This window comes from Neofelis nebulosa, chromosome X (genome assembly GCF_028018385.1).
Source record: "Neofelis nebulosa isolate mNeoNeb1 chromosome X, mNeoNeb1.pri, whole genome shotgun sequence".
Lineage (NCBI taxonomy): Eukaryota > Metazoa > Chordata > Mammalia > Carnivora > Felidae > Neofelis > Neofelis nebulosa.
Window position 1 is genome coordinate 39,321,183 of NC_080800.1, and position 21,555 is coordinate 39,342,737.

Here is a 21,555-nt window from a genome sequence, read left to right on the forward strand (position 1 = left end):
CCAAGTCAAGGAAACTTCAAACATTTTTTAAGCTAATTTTCCTCTCTTTCCAAACCTAACTTGGAAAATTGTTGTGCTCGTGACTCTTAGCCATCAGCTCAATATAATAATAAGATTGGTGTTACATATGTAACATTGGTGTGTGTGTGTGTGTGTGTGTGTGTGTGTGTGTGTATTTATTCTGAGAGGGAGAGAGAGAGAGCAAGCACAAGCAGGGGAGTGGCAGAGAGAGAGAGAGAAAAAGAAAATCCTAAGCAGGCTCTATGCTGTCACTGCAGAGCCCAACACGGGGCTCAATCCCACAAACCTGAGCCAAAAATCAAGAGTTGGACGCTCAACAGACTGAGCCACCCAAGCATCCTGGTTTTACATATTTAATAATGTATTTAAATCAGTAGAGTGGAAAATAAAATTTAAGTCAGTAAGATCTAAAGAGATGCACAGCCCCTTCCTCAAAAAACTCTGATATTTTTTTCTCTAAATAATTAAACCCCAAGCACCAATCAGTAAAAAGAATTCTAATGACATCCCCAAAAGTCAGGTAAAACTGTCAGCTTATTGTAGATGATTAGTACATCCATTCCCAAATTGCTTCTCCCTTGCTGGTCTCCTTTTGGAAGCCAGAAAAGGCAAAACACTCCACTTGTTTCCTCAGCCTCCTTTTCAGAAGTCTGTTCTGGGAGTCTGGAAAAGGCTTTTTCTTCCACTTGAGCCAAGGGACAAATGCAAGTGATGCTGCTCCTAGCTCACCTTTTCTTGCCTTGAGATGCGTATGTGATGGCTGGAGCTACAGCAGCCCTATTGAGATCATGAGGAGAAAGGTGGGGAGGATCCCAGAGATGCTGGCTCAAAGTGGAGCCTTTATTTTTTTTTTTTTATTTTTTTTATTTTATTTATTTTTGGGACAGAGAGAGACAGAGCATGAACGGGGGAGGGGCAGAGAGAGAGGGAGACACAGAATCGGAAACAGGCTCCAGGCTCCGAGCCATCAGCCCAGAGCCTGACGCGGGGCTCGAACTCACAGACCGCGAGATCGTGACCTGGCTGAAGTCGGACGCTTAACCGACTGCGCCACCCAGGCGCCCCTCAAAGTGGAGCCTTTAAATGAATGCCAGCAGCCACCTACCTCCAGACTGCCTGCTTGGTGAAAAAAATAAATCCCTGCTTGTTCTAAGCCTCTATGGGTCAAGTATTCCATTATTTGCAGTAGAAAGCATTACAAACTAATACATTTAGTTTCCGAAAGTTGTGCTTGAATGTTTGTTTTTTTTTAAACAGAATAAGATTATTAAGTGATCCAACCGGTAATTTTCTTTATACATTGACAAAAAAAAAAAAAAAAAAAAACCCTCTTCTCAAACTTTGAGCACAAAAAATAGAAGGAAAATTTATCACCTTTGCTGACTTAAGGGATCTATTGGGGATTAATTCTAGAATTTATGAAGAGGGGCACCCGGTTCCACTGATGAGACCAGAAGAATAGAAAAGCTAAAAGCAGCTGTGAGTGGTATACACACGGGCAACGTATCTGGAGATGGAAACCAGGAGCTCATGACCTGGCCCAGTACCTTCTTTAAGGATATTATGGAAGAAAGTATACCTCAAGGGTAAAATCAGGGAGTTGTTCATGGATGGAGGTTCACGAGTGTGAGAGCCTGTGTGTGCGTGCGTTCTCACGTGCGCGTGTATGTGCGCTGGGGGTAGGGAGGCTGAAGTGAGCTCTTCCTAACTGCCAAGTTCAGCACTCCTGTAGTAACACACCATCTAGGTTGGCATCCTAGGCAAGCTGAGGGTCAAAGAAGATGGCACCAAAAAAAAAAAAAAAAAAAAAAAAAAAATCAAAGAACCTGCAACACAGCACAAGAGTCACATCTGACTTCCCACTCCCTCCCCAACAATCTGACAATAGTATTTAAAAATGGGAAAGGTATAGAGACCTGAACAGAAGTGAGGTTTCTATGCTTCATTCCACGTAAGTCACACATATATACTATGAAATCCAGAACAACCACTAGGGAAACTATGCTAAGAGATACGCTTGGGATGCTCAGGTGGCTCAGACGGTTAAACGTCAGACTCTTCGATTTCGGCTCAGATCACGATCTCACGGTTCCGGAGTTTGAGCCCTGCATCAGGCTCTCTGCTGTCAGCACAGAGCCCGCCTTGGATCCTCTGTCCTCCTCTCTCTCGGTCCTTCCCCTGGTCTCTCTCTCTCTCTCTCTCTCTCTCTCTTGCTCTCTCTCTCAGACACAAAAATAAACATTAAAAAAATATTTAAAAAAAACGAGATACACTCAACATAGTGACTTGACAATTCTACACATCACGTAACTGTCACCACAGTTAAGCGTGGTCACCATGTCATTACAATATTACTGGCTGAGTTCCCTATGCTGTACTTTTCATCCCTGTGACTTATTTATTTTACAAATGGAAGTTTGTACCTCTCAGTCACTATACTGTATACCAGAAACTAATATAACATTGCATGTCAACTATACTTCCATAATAAAAAATTTTTGGAAGCTATATATCCAAAAATACTATAAATAAATCAAGATGGAATCCTAAAAAAAAAAAAAAAAAAGTTTCAGTATCCCATGGGAAAAGAAGAGAGACAAAGGAAAGAAACAGAAATAATATATCAGACCTAAGCATTAACACATCAATAATCAGCTTAAGTGTAAATGATCTAAATACAGTAATCAAAAGAGATTTGCAGGGTGCATTTATAAAGCATCACCAACTACTTGCTATTCACAGGAAACTGATTTCAAATTCAAGGACGTAAGTCAGCTGAAAGTAAAGAATATGAAAAAAAGACACGCCAGGCAAATACCAATTGTAAGACAGCAAAAGCGGCTATATCAATATCTGATACGCTAGACTGCGGGGCAAAGAGAATTACTAGAGAGAATAGAGACATTTACAAGGATAAAAGAATCGATCCACCAGAAAGACACAACAAACGGAGATGTGTGTGCACCAAACAACAGCGCCTCAAAATAGGTGAAGCAAAGCTGATACAGTTAAGAGGAGAAATAGACAAATCCACAGTTAGAGTTGGGGACCGCAACCAACACATATGACCAATGACAGCAGGATACACACTCTTCTCAAGTGCGCCTGGAACATTCACCAACACAGACCATATCCCGGACCATAAGAGCAGCTTTGGCAAATTTAAGAGTTAAAATCATAACCGCTGTATTCTCTGATGATAATAGAATCAAACTAGAAATCGATAACAGAAAGACAACAGGAAAAAAAAATCTCCAAATATTTGAAAATTCAACAACACTTTTAAATAGTGTATGGGTCAAAGAGGGAATCTCAAAAGAAAGTTTAGAAAACACATGGAACAAAATACAACATATCAAAATATGTGGGATGCAGCTAAAACAGCATTGAGGAAATTTAGCACTAAGTACTGGTATTAGGAATTAGGAAAGGTCTTGGGCTCCTGGGTGGCTCAATGGGTTAAGCGTCCAACTTCAGGTCAGTTCGTGATCTCATGCTTTGTGGGTTCGAGCCCTGCGTCAAGCTCTGCGCTGATGGCTCGGAGCCTGGAGCCTGCTTGGGATTCTGTGTCTCCCCCTCTCTCTGCCCCTCCCCTGTTCACGCTCTCTGTCTCTCAAAAATAAGCATTAAAAAAAAAAGAAGAAAGAAAAAGAAATGAAGAAAGATGTCAAATCAATACCCTACGTTCCTACTTCGAGAAACTAGAAAAAGAAGAGTAAAATAAAAGCAAGCACAAAGAAGGAAATAATAAAGATTAGAGCAGAAATCAGGGAAGCTGATAAAAATAGGAAAATAGAGAAACATCCATCAAATACAAAATTTGTTCTTCAAAAAATACTTATTAGTGGGGTGCCTGGGTGGCTCAGTCGGTGAAGCATCTGACTCTGGCTCGGGTCATGATCTCACGGTTCGTGGGTTCGGGCCCCATGCTGACAGCTCAGAGTCTGGAGCCTGTCTTCAGATTCTGTGTCTCCCCCCCCCCCCACCCCGTCCCTCCCATGCGTGTGCACGTGCACTCGCTCTCTCTCAAAAATAAATAAAAAAAATTTTTAAACAAAAATAAAAAATACATATTAGTAAAACTAATCTCTAGCAAGACTGAAACATTTTTAAAAAGAGTTAAGATACAAATCACCAATATAAGAAATGAAATAGGGGTTATCTTCACAGATGCCATGGCCATTAAAAAGATAATGAGGGAACACTCTGACCAACTTTATGCACATAAATTCAACAACTTGAAAAAACGGAACCAGGGCACCTGGGTGGCTCTGTCAGTTCAGTGTCCGACTCTTGATTTCAGCTCAGGTCACGATCCCAGGATTGTGGGATGGAGCCCAGCGTGGGGCTCCGTGGTGAGCAAAGAGCCTGCTTAGGATTCATTCATTCTCTCTCTCTCTCTCTCTCTCTCTCTCTCTCTCTCTCTCTCTCTCTCTCTCTCTCTTTCTCTCTCCCCCTCTGCCCCTTTCCCCAGCTTGTGCTTTCTCTGAAATAAAAAAAAATAAAATAGGGGTACCTGGGTGGCTCAGTCGGTTGAGCGTCTGACTTCGGCTCAGGTCAGGATCTCACAGTCTGTGAGTTCGAGCCCCGCGACGGGCTCTGTGCTGACAGCTCGGAGCCTGGAGCCTGCTTCACATTCTGTGTCTCCCTCTCCCTCTGCCCCTCCCCAGCTCCTGCTTTCTGTCTCAAAAATAAATAAAAAAATCAAAAAAATTAAAACATGCAAATAAAATTTTAAAATAAATTACTAAAGAGCCTGAATTTATAACTAATAGCCAAAACACAATAATAAATAACTAAAGCCAAAAAGCAACCCCTATGCCCCGCTGGCTTTACTGGAGAATATTTAAACAAAAATTAGCACCAATTTTGTACACCGTCTTCCTGAAAATAAAGAGGAAGGAAGTCTCCCCAATTCATTTTATTAAGTCAGTATTATCTTGATACCCAAACCGGAGAAACAGTTCAAAAAAAAAGAAAACTACAGACCAAAATCTCTCATGAACATAAATGAAAAAATCTGCCACAAAGAAAGAAAAAAAAAAAAAAAAAAAAAGCAAATGGAGCCTGGCACTGTATAAAAGGAATTATACACTATGACCATTGGATAGGTGTTATGCAAGCCTGGCTAACATTTGGAAAAAAAAAAAAAATCAATGTAATCTACGATATCAACAAATAGAAAACTCAAATGTTAGTATCAGTTAATACAGGTTAAACACATTCGATAAAATCCAATACCCATTCATGATAAAGACCCCCCAAAAGTTAAGAATACAGAGGAATGATTTGATAAAGGGCATCCACAAAAAACCTATAGCTAACATCATACTTCATAGTGAAAGACTAAATGTTCTCCCAAGATCAAGAACAAAGGAAAATGGGTGATGGGTATTGAGGAAGGCACTTGTTGGGATGAGCACTGAGTGTTATATATGTAAGTCACGGATCATGGGAATCTACTCCCGAAGCCAAGAGCATGCTGTCTACACTGTATGTTAGCTAACTTGACAATAAATTATATAAAAAAATAATAAAGTCAAATTTTAAATTAAAAATTTTTTTAAAGAACAAAAAGCAAGAATGTCTGCTCTCATACTCTGATTCAACACATTATTAGACATTCTACCCACCATGAAAGGCAAAAAAAAAAGTAATAATGAAGGGATACTAGATGGGAAAGAAAGAAAAGGAATTGTCCCTATTTGTAGGTGACAAGATTGTTTATGTAAAAAACAATTCATGGAATTTACAAAAAAAGAAAAATTCCTCCAACTAATAATTGAATTCAGCAGGGTCACAGGATGCAAATCAACACACAAAAGTCAATCACACTTCTATATACTAATGCTGGACATATGAAACAAATTTATTTTAAGTTTATTTCTTTATTTTGAGAGAGAGAGAGTGCACAGGAGGTACAGAGAGAGAATCCCAAGCAGGCTCCACACTGTCAGCACAGAGCCCGATGCCAGGCTTGAACTCATGAACTGTGAGATCATGACCTGAGTCCTAATCAAGAGTTGGTCAAATTAACCAACTGAACCACCCAGGCACCCCATGAAACTGAAATTTAAGACACGATGTCATTTACAATCTCTCCAGAGAAAAATGAAATATGAAGCACACACAGGATCTGTGGGTTGAAAAGTACAAAATGCTGGTGAAAAAAAATCAAAGACAACCTAAAGAAATGGAGAGACACAGCATGCTCATGGATTGGGAGACTCTACGTAGTAAAGATGCCGATTCTCCCCAAAATGATCTAGAAGTTTACTGCAATTCCTATCAAAATCCCAGCAAAGTTATTTGTAGACACAGACAAGTTTATTCTCAAATTCCTACGGAAGGTACAGGCTCCAGACACAGAAGATACTTATGAAAGAAAAGCGGAAGGAATCACTACACCTGATATTAAGGTTTAGTGATCAAAACGGTAGGATTGGCAGGAGGATGGACACATAGACCAACAGAACAGAATAGAGAACACTTCAAAATGCTCAAACGAGTTTTTACAAAGGTGCAAAGCACAATTCAATAGAGGAAGGATAACCTTTTCAACAAATGGTGGAGTAATTAGATAACCATGGACAAATGAAATGGATCATGACCTAAACATCACACCGTATACAAAAATCAACTCGAAATGGATCACAGCCTTGAACAGAACATGTAAAACTATGAAAATTTTAGGAAAAAAACATAGGAGAAAATCTTCAGAATCCAGAGCTGGGCAGAGAGTTCTGAGACTTAACGTCAAAAGCATGATCCATAAAAAGAAAAATTGATAAATTGGACCTCATCAAAATTAGAAACTTTTTTGCTATGCAAAGAGACAGTTAACGGGATGAAAAGACAAGCTACAGACTGGGAGAAAATATGTGCAAACCACATCTTAGATGAAGGGCTAGTATCTAGAATATATAAAGAATTCTCAAAGCTCAACAGTGAAAACACAATCCAATTAGAAACAGGCAAAAGATATAAACAGACATTTCACCAAGGTGGATACACAGATGGCAAATAAGCACATGAAAAGATATTCAACTCATACATAAGCCATCAGAGAAATGCCAATTTAAGCCCACAGTCCGATATCCCTACACTGCCTATCAGCTAAAATAAAAAATAGTGACAACACTAAATGCTGACGAGGATGTAGACAAACTACATCACTCACATGCTGCTCTCGGGAATGTGACATGGTACACACACTCTCAAAATTAGCTTGGTAAGTTCGCTTTTGTTTTTTTTATAAAACTAAACATGTAATTACCATACGACCCAGCAATTGCACTCTTGGACACTTCTCTCAGAAAATGAGCACACGTGGGGGCGCCCGGGTGGCTCAGTCGGTTAAGCGTCCAACTTCGACTCAGGTCATGATCTCACGGTTTGTGAGTTCGAGCCCCGCGTCGGGCTCTGTGCTGACAGCTCAGAGCCCGGAACCTGCTTCAGATTCTGTGTCTCCCTCTCTCTCTGCCCCTCCCCCGCTTGCACTCTGTCTCTCGCATTGTCTCAGCAATAAACATTAAACAAAATTTTTTTTTAAAGAAAGAAATGGAGAACAGATTAGCGGTCGCCAAGAGTCAGAGATATCAGCATGGGGGCTGGGGGAAGGGAGTTGGCAGTTGATGGGAAGGATGTGGGTGGGGGTGGGTGGGGTTATCAAAGGGCAACAGGACGGATCCCTGTGATGATGGAACTGGTCTGTATCTTCCCTGTCAGGGTGACCACAGCAACCTACACATGTGGTGAAATGTATAGACTAAATGCACAGATGCAAATGAGTATAAGTAAAGCTGGGGAAATCTTTTACCTTCTAATGTTTATTTATGTATTTTGAGAGGGGGGCGGAGCGGAGAGAAAGAATCCCAAGCAGGCTTCGCACTGTTAGCACAGAGCCCAACATGGTCCTCGAACTCGTGAACTGTCAGATCATGACCTGAGCCAAAATCAAGAGTCCGGACGCTTAACCCACTGAGCCACCCAGGCGCCCCGAAGCTGGGGAAATCTTAAGATCCGTGGGTTATCGGAACGTTACTCTCTGGTTGTGCTATTATACTATAGTTTTTTGCAAAATGTTACCAATGGGCAACTGAGTAAAGGGTACACGGGATCCCTCTTAGAACTACACGTGAACTAATATTTCTTAGGACTACACGCGAATCTAGAATTTCCTCAGCAAAAATTTCAATTAACAATAAAACCAAGGAGAGGGTCCACTTCCCTTGGTGACTAGGAAACATCCCACACAGGTGCCTTTGCATAAAGCATGAAGTATGAACATGAACACAGCCGAGCAATAAAGGATTTAAGTCTCCCAAAAATGAGATGGAAATAGTCCCATAACTGATAAAACCACCATTTCCGCTTCAACTGCCAAACTCATGTGATGAACAACAGGTAGTCTAAATTAACTGTAAGCCATGTGAACCGACCCGTTCTCCCCCAAAACTCTAGCAACGGTGACCATCCCCTCCTTGGGGATGAAGCACAGGGTTAATTTGGCCTTCAGCTGGCCAAGCCGGTCACTTTGTCACAGTAGAGCATTTCCAGGTCGAATTCAGGTATCTGAGGGCGTGGTTAATGAGGGAGGGAGTGAAAATGCCCACCTCCCGCTTCCTTATGCTTCAGGGACGCCCTCCCCTCCAGAGCGGGCTCTGCCCTCTCTACGGCTATAGTCACAGGATAAACTTCTCAGGAAGTGGCCCAAAAAATCCCTTTACGTTTGCACTCGTGAGGATCTAGAATCCTGTCGTTGGGTGACTGGCCTCTTAAGGGGCCCTGCCTAAATGAATGCTCAGGGGAAAATATGCGGCTTCCAGAAAAAGCCAAACTGGATGCCAACGAGGAAGAGAGAAGTGTCCCTCTGCATGGCACAACGGGCCACAGGAGAGGCTTTGAGTCACAACTTGTACCTGACATTTTCATGCTCTCCCGGCCGCTTTGTGGAAGCCCATTTAAGCCACAAAAGCCAAGGACTTTCTTCCCCGCTTATATTTACTGTTGCTAAAATAAGAAATGCTCTGGTCCGCAGTGGAAGACACAAGCAAGAAGCTAATTCCGGAGAGGATTCTCCCAAACTGCGACGATGCCTTCGGGCTTTTAGGCATGGCTGCTACAGGTGGACAGAGGCAATCGACACGCACCTTCTAAAGGTAAGGAAAGGCGACCCGAAGAGCAATCGAGCACAGTCTCTTCGGTCAGCTGAGGAATGTCACGATCACACATAAAGAACTCAAAACACAACACAGGCGACAAGCCAGTGAATGGGTGGTGTGGACACCATAGGTGCGTTGAGGGATGTGCAGATGGAGAGAGGGCTCCTACTGAAATGGTCAGGGAAGGCTTTAATGAGAAGCGGGGAGTAGAGTCAACCCGCGGGGGGAAGGCTACGATCCGGATGGGAAGTGGAAAGGGAGTGACAGGATGGAGGCAAGTAAACCCATAATTGAGTGGTTCAGGGGGCACCTGGGTGGCTCAGTCAGTCAAGCGGCCGACTTCGGCTCAGGTCACGATCTCACGGTCCATGAGTTCGAGCCCCGCGTCGGGCTCTGTGCTGATGGCTCGGAGCCTGGAGCCTGCTTTGGATTCTGTGTCTCCCTCTCCCTCTGCCCATCCCCCACTCAAAAATTAATAAACATTAAAAAAATAATGGAGTGGTTTAATAATTAAGTCCAAAATATAGCCAAAGTACAGACCGTGAGTATGCTGGTTTCACTGGAGTATTAGGCTTGCTTTCCACTATGGAGAGGAAGACTGGTAAGAAAAAAACAGTATTGTTTGAATTTTTTACCATAATGGTATACTCGTGTGTTACCTGTATATGAAAACACACAAAGGGGCCCCTGGGTGGCTCAGTCGCTTAAGCATCTGACTCTTGATTTCAATTCAGGTCATGATCTCATGGTTCATGAGCTCGAGTCCCACACAGGGCTCCGCACTGACAGCACAGAGCCTGCTTGGAATTCTCTCACCCTCTCTCTCTCTGTGCCTTCCCAACTACCTCTCTCTCAGAATAAATAAACTTAAAAAAAAAAAACACAAAAATATTTTAAAGAAAGGGATGCTAAGGCCAAGGAGGCATCTAGACTCACAGGTATCGAGTCTGTGGCTGGTGTGGCAAAGTTTGTGAGCTCCCCAAAGCCATTATTTACTGCTTTTTGTCTTTCCCAGGTCCAAAAATAGATGGTGAAAAATCAAGTTCCCAATACCCCTTTGGCAAAGGAGAGCCGTGTGACTCAATTTTAGCCAAGAAGATGTAAGGGGGACATCTACTGGGGGTGGGGGGTGGGCAACACTTTGTTTTCTGATATAAGAGTCTTTTTGCCTCCCTCTCCTTCCTACTGGTCTTGAACATGGTTATGAGAAGTTGTGATGGCTGGAGCTGAAGCAACCACCTGGCAACCAGGAGGCCACAGAGCCGGGAAAGCAAAGCCAACCTTCTAATGATGACAGAACGGAGAGATAAAGAGTCTGAGCCCTTCATGACATTCATCAGCCACTGCCCAAACCTAAAACCGCCACACCCCTAGAGTTCTTCCAATGTGAAAAATCGATTTGGCTTAAGCCACTGTGAGTCAGGTATTCTGTCAAGGAGAGAGCCCAAAGGATCTCTCCCAAGTGACGCAGCTATAAAGTCCAGAACAGAATACAAAAGCGACCAAAGTTACGTGTTTGATTCCCGAAGAGGCAGAGTGACTCTGATTCCCGAGCCCCAAATGAACAGTTAGGAATAGCGCTAGATATCTACCGTCGGTCTGTCCAGCGATTCCTTGCCACCGATTCCTTTCTTTGGCTATTTATTTTCTAACCATTTTATTGAATTATAGTTTATATACCATAAAGCTCACCCATTTAAAATACACAACTCAATGGAGTTTAACTACAATTACAAAGTTGTGCAAAGTTAGAAACACTTTCATCATCCCCAAAAGAAACCTCATTCCCATAAGCCCTCACTCCCATTTTATCCCCTCCCCCCCCCGCCCCCTGGCCTAGGCAACCACTCATCTACTTTCTGCCTCTACAGATTTGCATATTTTGCACCTGTCACATAAATGGGATCATACAACACGCAGTCCTTTGCATACGGTGTGCAGTGTGTTTGTGAGGTTCATTCATGTCGTAGCATGTGTCAGTAGATTGTTTAAATATTTATTTTGAGAGAGCGTGAGAGAGGGAGGGGCAGACGGAGAGGGGAAAAAGAGAATCCCAAGCAGGCTCCACGCTGTCAGCACAGAGCCTAACGTGAGGCTTCATCTCATGAACCGGGAGATCAAGAACCTGAGCCAAAATGAAGAGTCGGATGCTTAACTTACTGAGCCCCCCAGGTGCCCCATGTATTGTTAGTTTTGTAGTCAAATAATATTCCATTGGATGGATAGGCCACATTTTATTTATCTGTTCATCAGCTGACGGACATCTGGCTTATTTCTACATTTTGACTATTATGAATAATGTTGTTATAAACGTTCACATTCCCTTTTTTTCTTTTTTTGTAGATACAGGTTTTCTTTTCTCTTGAGTATACACCTGGGCATGCTACATCATATAGTAACTCTAGGTCTACTTTTTATGTTTTATTTATATTTCAGAGAGAGAGAGAGAGAGAGAGAGAAAACGCATGACAGAGCATGAGCAGGGGAGGGGCAGAGAGAGACGGAGACAGAATCCGAAGCAGGCTCCAGGCTCTGAGCTGTCAGTAGAACCCGACACAGGGCTCAAACCCATGAGCAGCGAGATCATGACCTAACCCGAAGTCGGATGCTTAACTGATAGAGCCACCCAGGCACCCCAGTAACTATCCGTTTCAACTTTTGTCAAACTGCAGACTTTTCCGTGGCAGCAACACGATTTTATATTCCTACCAGCAACGTGCGAGGATTCCAGTATCTCCACATCTCTGCCACCACTTGTTACTGTCTCTTTTTGTTATACCCGTCCTAGGCAGTATAGAGTAATAATAGCTCACCGGGGCTCTGATTTGCATTTTCCTAATGACTACTGATATTGAGCATCTTTCCATGGGTTCACTGGCTATTTGGAAAGGTTTTCTGAAGCAATGTCTATTCAGATCCTGTGCTCATTTTTAGATATACGGGATATAAGTCCCTCATCACATATATACTTTGCAGGTATTTTCTCCCATATTGTAGGCAGCCTTTTTACTTTTTCAGTCGTTTCTTTTGAAGCACAACTTTGGCTATTTATTGCAGCAATACTCATGATAGCAAAAGACTGGGGAAAAAAATGCAACTGCACATCAAAAGGGGATGTGTTGAGTAAACTCTGGTATGTGCACACAACAGAGGACTATGCAGCTGTGAATGGAGTATACACCATTATAATTTGCTGTTTCAAAACAAAAAAAATAAAAAATGGAAGTTTTGGGTTAAGTCACTTATAGAGAGAAGGGGGAGATAGCACGATTAAAGGAACAGGGATAAAAGCTGTACTTGTCTAAATGCACCTCACTTCGTAAATTTGACTTTGAAACCCTATAAATGTTTTAGTTTTACACCATAATAAAACAAAGTTCTTAAAGTTAAAAAGCAACAGCAAAACAGAAGAAACAAACCTAACTGGGTACTGAGCTGGTGACCTAACCATAATTATCAGGAATCATTTCAGTGAAATTAAAACCCACTGGGGCACCTGGGTGGCTCGGTCGGTTAAGCATCAGACTTCAGCTCAGGTCATGATCTTGTGGTTCGTGAGTTCGAGCCCCACATCGGGCTCTGTGTGGACAACTCAGAGCCTGGAGCCTGCTTTGGATTCTGTGTCTCCCTCTCTCTCTGTCCCTTCCCCGCTCACACTCTGTGTCTCTCTCAGTCTCAAAAATAAACAAACATTAAAAAAAAAATTTTTTTTAAATAATTTGGGGCACCTGGGTGGCTCAGTCGGTTAGTTAAGCATCCGACTTTGGCTCAGGTCATAATCTCAAGGTTAACGGGTTTGAGCCCCATGTGGGGCTCTATACTGATGGCTCAGAGCCTGGAGCCTGCTTCAGATTTTGTGTCTCCTTCTCTCTCTGCTCCTCCCCTACTCGCACTCTCTCAAAAATAAATGTTAAAAAAAATAATAACTTGACCAATCATTCCTAATGCGATATATAAAACAAAAGAACTACAAAGATATCTGAAACCATTTCAAAACTCAAATTGTTAATAATGTTATTATTGATCAGAAACTATTATATGGATGTATATCCTTATGGTAGGATAAAGTAAGAAAATAATTATGCTAACATCCTTATGAATCAAGATTCTCAATATAAGTAAAAGATAAATACAGAATCAAAGAAGTTAAATAAAAACCTTATAATCCTTCATTTGCATTGGAAATATCAGTTTGGATTCATGTTGTATTTTATCTTTAAAAATGTATGCATATTTTCTAGCCTTGTTTTAAGAGAATGAAAATTCGAGCCACAGACTGGGAGACAATATTTGCTAAGCACATATCCAACAATGGACTTGTATCCAGAATGTTTAAAGAACTCTCAAAACTCAGGACACCTGGGTGGCTCAGTCGGCTGAGCATCGAACTCTTGATTTCAGCTCAGGTCATGACCTCCAGGTTGGAAGGTTTGAGCCCCACTTGGGCTTTGCATTGACAGCACAGAGCCTGCTTGGGATCCTGTCTCTCTCTCTGCCCCTACTCAAGCTCTCCCTCTCTCTCTCAAAATAAACTTTAAATAAGTAAGTCTTAGGCTAGGTTTTTATTCCTATCGCTTTGCCATATGGTTTCAGTAACTTATTTAACACTGTCAATGTGTTTTCATGGTGTAAACAGCATTAATTAAAATGAATTTACAACCTTCATTTAAAGTAAATCAACTGAGCCTACTTTTTAAAAAAGTAAACCCCATCTCAGATTAAAACCGTTATTGAACAGAAATGTATCATGCTGCCTTATGAAATTTTTTAATGTCTAAAAAGGAAAGAAACGTAAGTAAGCTAAGCTTGATCGCGTATTTGCTTTTCAAGAAAAACTGGTCATTTTTAGTTTTAAATAGGAAGGAAAACGACTTTTGCTCATCCCATGTACCACATACCATACCTTACTAAGGCCCTCTACAGTAGAAACTATAAGAGGATTTTTAGGTCTACTTGGATAAGGGAAACAGGGGAAAGAATCAAGTAGGAAATTTTACAGTAAAGAAAAAGCCCCTAAAGTTTCCTCTACGATGCTCCCCACCTTCCATTACAGTTCGCATCCTTTGCGGGAAAGGGAAAACCACACAGAGCAGGTAAGTGGACTGAAATCAACAAATCCACAGAAACTGATTAGCCTTTATGGAGAAGAGACCATTATTACTGGATCATTTCATCAACAATTCATGGATCATGCTATCATACCATGGGCTGTACAAATCACTTGTACACAGGAGTCCCCCCAGAGCTGAAAAGGTAAAAAGATTCAAATCTGGGATGATCACAATGTCTTTGAACTAGATAAAGGTGATAGTCGCAAAACATTTGGTGAAGGCATCAAATGCCACTGAATGGTAGATACACTTTAAAATGTTAGTGGTTAGGGGCGTCTGGGTGGCTCAGTCAGTTAAGCTTCCGACTTCGGCTCAGGTCATGATCTCACGGTCCGTGAGTTCGAGCCCCACATCAGGCTCTGTGCTGACAACTCAGAGCCTGGAGCCTGCTTCCGATTCTGTGTCTCCCTCTCTCTCTGACCCTCCCCCGTTCATGCTCTGTCTCTGTCTCAAAAATAAATAAACATTAAAAAAAATAAATAAAATAAAATGTTAGTGGTTAATTTTATATGAATTTTACAGCAATTAAAAAAAAATCTAACTAGGATCTGTTGAGGCTTCCTAAAGGGTAAGAGACTAGATCTAGCCTGGAAGGAAACTGAACATCTGAATTTAAAATAGAGACAAGAGGGGCGCCTGGGTGGTTCAGTCAGTTAAGTGTCCAGTTTCAGCTCAGGTCATGATCTCATGGTTCAGGAGTTCAAGCCCCACATCAGGCTCTGTGCTGACAGCTCTGAGCTTGGAGCCTGCTTCGGATTCTGTCTCCCTCTCTTTCTGTCCCTCCCCCACTCACACTCTGTCTCAAAAATAAACAAACATTAAAATAAAAAAAAAATTAAAAAATAAAAAAAACAAAAAACAGAGACAAGAGAGGCACCTGAGTGGCTCAGCTGGTTGAGTGCCCGGCTTCAGCTCAGGTCATGATCCCACCGTTAGTTTAAGCCCCACATCAGGCTCCCTGCTGTCAGCACAGAGCCCACTTTGGATCTTCCGTCCCCCCTCACTACCCCTCCCCCTGCTTGTGCTCTCTCAAAAATAAACATTTGAAAAATTAAAATAAAATAGAGGCAAGAACTGTGGAGACCGCTCTAATGAGAGAGTATTTCCCACTCTTTAACCACAATAACAAACAGGTTTTAGTGCAACCCAGTTCACACGCACACGTGTTACAGAAGCAAACGTTCATGAAACAATACTGAACTGTTCCCATGCATCATGCACTACTCATGATTTTTTATTCTTTTCTAGTCCATTTTTTTTGTTTGTTTAAATGCTGGTCACGATTCATTAAATTGGTCTTATAACGTGACTGGCAAACTCCAATGGGCTTGGCGTCAGGTTGAGGGGTTTGCACCTGATGTAGTTTATTTTAAGGCAATCGAATTGACCACGAAGACCATAACCAGGAAATCTGTAAGCAGAACTTTGGATCAGGAAAACCCTCCCCCTTGTGAATAAAGTGATTGTTTTACTATTATCTTTGTCATTGAGCTAAATTTAAATGGATTTATCTAACATCACATGATGAAGTCAATATGTATACTAGGTATTACGCCTAGTGTGCCCTTCAGCTGTTTTTTTACGTGGCTAGTAAATTTCCCCAAGGTGATTTCCTTATAGATTAGTAAATAGGCGTATATTAGTCTAGGTAAAAATAAATTTCAAGATATTGCCCACACCCTTTGTAAGAGAGGCAGGGAGATTCTGAATTTGTTTCATTCTACTGCTGTGAATTCCAATAATTTTGTTTTTCTTCTTAAGGAAACAGTTGCTTCACCATCAATTAGAAATGGACTATTTACAACAAACCCTCCCAAGATGGTAGCAAGATAGCTTCATACAAAAAACACAAAGTGGGGGCGCCTGGGTGGCTCAGTCGGTTGAGCGTCCGACTTCGGCTCGGGTCATGATCTCGCAATCTGTGAGTTCGAGCCCCACGTCGGGCTCTGTGCTGACAGCTCAGAGCCCGGAGCCTGTTTCAGATTCTGTGTCTCCCTCTCTCTCTGACCCTCCCCCGTGCATGCTCTGTCTCTCTCTGTCTCAAAAATAAACAAACGTTAAAAAAATTAAAAAAAAAAAAACACAAAGTGTACTCATTATTCATTAGGGGCATTCAGGATCAGCTATACAAACATCTGTCCAAAATTCCGTGGAAAAAATTTTCAGCTCTGGCTGGAAATGTCCTTTTTAAGACCCTATTATTTTGAACAATATACCTGGAATTCTCTTAGCTCAAAATAAACTCAGCCTGTAAATTGTTGGAAAAATATACCGTGGGTCTGGAATTTAGTTGTGACCTTTCCCTAAGGTTTTCAATTAGTTCACATCCGAACAATTTCAATGTCATCAATGTGTACAAATGCGTATATTTTAGAAATACTTCTCGTATTTCAGAGAAAGAAGTATAGGATGCACATTGCCTAGCTGTGGGCAGCAATCAATCAATTCCTCACGACTACCAGCAGCTAATTAAGGGGAGAAACAAGTTCCTTTTTTAATTTCTAAGAAAAGCAGGAAAAGTTAGCTTGTGTTAGAATTTGAAACCCAAACAACCAGTAATTATGCTATCTCCAGGAGGCCAAGGTTTTTCTCTTGACAACTGAATTCAGCACGCAAGACTCTGTAATAGGCAAGAGGTGGGGACTGATTAAAAACAGGATGGGGGAGAGCGGATTTGGCTCTACTGACTTTTTGACCATTCTAGGCACCACACAATGTCTGATCTTTTAACTAAGTACAACTTTTTAAAATAACCACTTTTTGACAACACAATCCGTACCAAGGTTAGTGTAACAATTTTTTTTTTTTAATGCAGCCATCTGATTTGGACACAGACAAGGACGCCCAATATACAAATAGTGATTTGTTAAATGACAGCCCGAGGTACCTAGTAAATATACGGTCATTCCCTAAAACACGCGTGCGCCTGCACGCACACGCTCCTACTGGTCTGAGGCATCAAGTAAATACTTTTTTTCAAATACACTCACGCATCTAGAAGCGGGCCCACGTGTATTTGGATCCCTATGGCAGAGAAGTAGAGAAACTGTGTTAAAAAGACAAGACAGCAGGCCCTAAATGGAGCCGATCATGCTAAGCCCCAGGTCACGAACTGAAACTTAACTTACAGTTTGGGATATCCCAGAAAGAGAATCTTAAACCAGCCAATCATGAATCTCCCGATCAGCACTAGTTAGGTAATCTGCCACCCCGTAAAAAGAAAATAACTTAATGGTAACCAATTCAATTTTTGCCTAGTATAACGTTCCCCTTCTGCCAATGAAACGTCTTGGTCCTCCCGGGACAGCTCTTCGGAGTTTTCCGTCTGCTCAACTGGATGCTGTCCATTCATGAATCGCTGAATAAAGCTAGTAAGATCTTACAACTTAACTCAATTGAATTGTATCCTTTAACAAATGGTTCTGGGTCAACTGAATATCCATATGGGAAAAAATACAACCTGACCCCCTACTTCTTTTCTCTCTCTCTCTCTCTCTCTCTCTCTCTCTCTCTCTCTCTCTCTCACACACACACACACACACACACACACACACGGACATGGACACATTTTTACTAGTTAGATTAGAAATCTAAATGTTAAAGGTAAGGGGCACCTGGGTGGCTCAGTCGATTAAGTGTCCAACTCTCAGTTTCAGCTCAGGTCATGATCTCCCGGTTTTGAGCGTTCGAGCCCCGTGTCGGTCTCTGCACCGACAGTGCGGAGCCTCCTTGGGATTCTCTCTGTCCCCGACCCTCCTCTGCTCGCGCTGTTTGTGTCTCTCTCAAAAATAAATGGACAAACACAAAACTAAATAAATAAATGTGAAAGGTAAAAACAAAATTTCCAATAGATAACACAGAAAAATACCATGAACTTGGCATAAGGAGCAATTTCTTCAAGAGGAAACAAAAACCACTAATCTAAAGGAAAAATTACTCATCAAACACACCACTAAGTAAGTGAAAACGCCAACCACAGACAAGAAGAGGTTTGCAACACAGATGTCTGACAAAAAGAGTCCTACCCAAAACCTATAGAAGTAAAAAAAAAAAGGGGGGGGGAGGGGAGAGGCAACCTAGTAGAATATTAGACAAGACATACACAGACACTACACAAAAGAGAAATGACCAATAAATGTGTAAATTCATGCTCAAGTTCCTTAGGAATCAGGTTGGGTGCAGACTGATACTACAGTTTCGCTACACTCGCCGATCAAAATAAGTAAAATGTGAAAGACCAACAATATCGAGTGTTAGAATGTGGAGAGACAGGAACATAAAACGCTAGTGGATATTTAAAACGGCAGACGCACTTTGATAGTGTGTACTAAAGCTGAACAGAGAGAAACTATATGATCTAGCGATTGTACCAACAGACGTGAACAACCTCTTCTTAATAACCCCAAACATACCAAATCTCTTCTCAAGACTAAAGGGAGTATATAAATGTCATACTCACACAATGGAATACTAAAGAGCAATGAAAATGTGCAAATTACCTCCACAGACAGCCGCATAAACAAATCTCACAAACAATACTGAGCTTCAAAAAACTCAAGTCGCAAAAGGACCCCAGACATTTATGAAAAGCAAACAAAACTTAACTATAGTCACGGGCAGCCAGGATGGTTAACTCTGGACAGTAGGAAAGGGGTAATGACCAGAAAGGGTGATACGTAGGGTTGCCACGTAAAACAGAAGATGTTCAGGGGTGCCTGGGTGGCTCAGTCGGTTAAGCATCCGACTCTCCATTTCGGCTCAGGTTATGATCTCGTGGTTCAGGAGTTCGAGCCCCGCATCGGGCTCTGCGCTGACAGTGTAGAGCCTCCTTGGGATTCTCTTGCGCTCTCTCTGCTCCCCTCCTGCTCATGCATGCACCTGCTCGTGTGTGTGTGCGCACGCGCGCACTCTCTCTCTCTAATAAACTTAAAAATACACATATATAAGATGTTCAGTTAAATTTGAATTTGAGACAAACAAAAATAATCTTTTAGTATAAGCAGGTCCCATGCAGTATTGGGGACATATATTTGAATTTGCTAAATCGAGCAACGCCCGGTGAGGGAGAGGCTTTTGGAATACTAGTAATATTTTGTTTCTTGAGGTTCGTTTTGTGATCATCCCATTACTTACAATTTTTGTCACAATTACTCTGACACAGCCTGCTTCTTTACTTCTGGGATTTTTTTTTTTTCATGCCCTGCCTCTCTGGGGTCTGTCTTACCTGTGTGGCTGGCTTCCTCTCAGCAAAGGGCGATGCTAGCAGCCCCTACCCCCTCAGCCAAAAAAAAAAAAAAAAAAATGCACAAACCAGTGCAAGCTGGTCCAGCCAACTGACCCGTGGAGATCAGAATCCGGTGGCCCGAAGCTACAAAGAAAACTGGGACTTGAAGGGCCAACAACTTGGAAACAGACACTTCCGAATCCATAAAGTCAAATGGGTTTATCTCGCTTTGAAATGAATGCCTCCCAATTCTAAACAAAGAGAAAAACTCCTCCAAGCTTGGTTGCTTCCCGCTATAAAGTTTAGGATCAAATTTCATAGGCCGGTGGAATAAACCGTTTCCTACTTGCCCCGGCAGCCTCAGAGCGCCAGGTTTCTTCGCTTTAGTAACAGTAACTGTGTTTCTTTCACACAGGGTATATTAAAGTCAGCGCCTAGGCACCTAGGCTGTGAAGCCAGGCTGCCTGGAAGAAACCCAATTTCACACTGAAACTGGGTAGCTCCGGCCTGTGAGTGAGTGACTCATCGCTCTGTGCCTCGGTTTCTTCAACTGTAAAATGGGAATAAAGATAATAGCTACGCATCAAATGGCGCCTCGGCTGACTAAAGGACAACACCTGGCACTCCTTAAATGCGTAACGATGATTGTTATCACCGTCACTACCACTGGCTACCTTGGCGGGTCCTGCCAAATAAAGACTCTCCTTATGTATCTAATGTAGTTAAAGCATCCAGATGCCAGTGGAGAGACAGGGGGAGGGGGACGCAGAGAGTAAGGGTTTCACCAGCCTACAAAGTTTGGTGCGAGTTGTGCCCAATCCACAGGTCGAACAGCAGCGGGAGGGCTGAGTAGGGTTCGGGGAGGTGACCACACCTGGACCCCAGATTCTGGCCAGGACCTCTGACCTCGGGCGCCCTCACTACTCACATTGCGGTTGAAGCTGTTGCCAGGCAGCAGCGGCAGGGCCATGGCTCTCGGGGTCCGAGGGTTAAGGGGCCGAGAAGACGGGGTCCTGCAGGTAGCGGCAGCGTTGTTTAAACCCCGCTTCGTTACCTAGAAACGGGAGGCGGCGTCACGGAAGGAGGAGGAGCTGCAGCAGGCGGGAGCCCTGCGGGAGCGGTAGGGGCGGGGCCGGGAGGAATGGGGCGGGGCCGGGGCGGGGCCGGGCTGGAAGCTTCGCGCGCGCTCCTCCTCCCCCGCCCACCCTCACCCACCCAGCTGAGAGCAGGTCCCCGAGGCTTTGCTCTTCACACGTGCTGTGCGCACAAAGACTGAGACCCCCACCGCCCAACCCCCCGTCCCCCCGCCCGATGCTTTCTCGTTTAACCCCTTAATAGAGCTCAGGCTCCTCCGACTCTAACCCCATTGTGTTGCCATTTGCTTATTCAATTTAGTTCCAGCACAAGAAGACTGCAGAAAACAATGGGACATCCATGTGCTCACGGAAATGCGACACCACTTAATGTTACATTGACATCAGCTTTTGTTTTGCAGTTAAAACGCTCGAGAAGAATCCAAAACCACACCCTCCACCCCCACCCCATGAAAACCCATTCAGGGGTAACCACCATTCTCAGTCCTTCCCTCTTGTCCTTCCCTCATTTTTATACTTGATTTAAATATCTGTAAAGTGCTCGTTCCCCGGTCTAATCAGGGTGCCCAGAGACAGGGGTAGGTGGCACAAAACGCAGCCCCTGTCATTCCGTCAGGCACCCAAGATTGCCCAGGCCAGGGGCCTCTTGGAATACTCCCCCCTTAAGTACAGCCAGCCCCTCCCTGAGTCCTACTGGTTGGACACGTTGTTTTCTCTCAGTCACCACCTCCTTTGGCTCAGTTGAGGCCCCGTTATTTCCTGCTTGGTTTTCTTTAAAACAACCACCACCAAAAACACCAACTAACTGATCTTGCCTCTAGAGCCATCCTCTTCTTAATTGGTGATGCACCTGTTACTCTTCTGCCACAGTATTCTAGCCTTCCCACAGCCTTCGGAAGACAGTGAAACTCCTTAGCCCCATCAGAGCCTATGTCGGGGGG

The 21,555-nt window shown here is 42.9% G+C and overlaps 1 protein-coding gene across 1 annotated transcript in view; it reads right to left on the reverse strand.

Annotated features, from left to right (window-relative positions):
* EFHC2 (EF-hand domain containing 2) overlaps positions 1-20,583 on the reverse strand; it is a 204,501-nt gene extending 183,918 nt beyond the window's left edge. Inside the window, exon 1 of the mRNA XM_058714481.1 lies at positions 20,445-20,583. Within this exon, the coding sequence (XP_058570464.1) occupies positions 20,445-20,490 (46 nt within the window). The 5' untranslated portion in view covers positions 20,491-20,583. The remainder of the gene's footprint in view (positions 1-20,444) is intronic.
* Between the last annotated feature and the right edge of the window lie 972 nt (positions 20,584-21,555).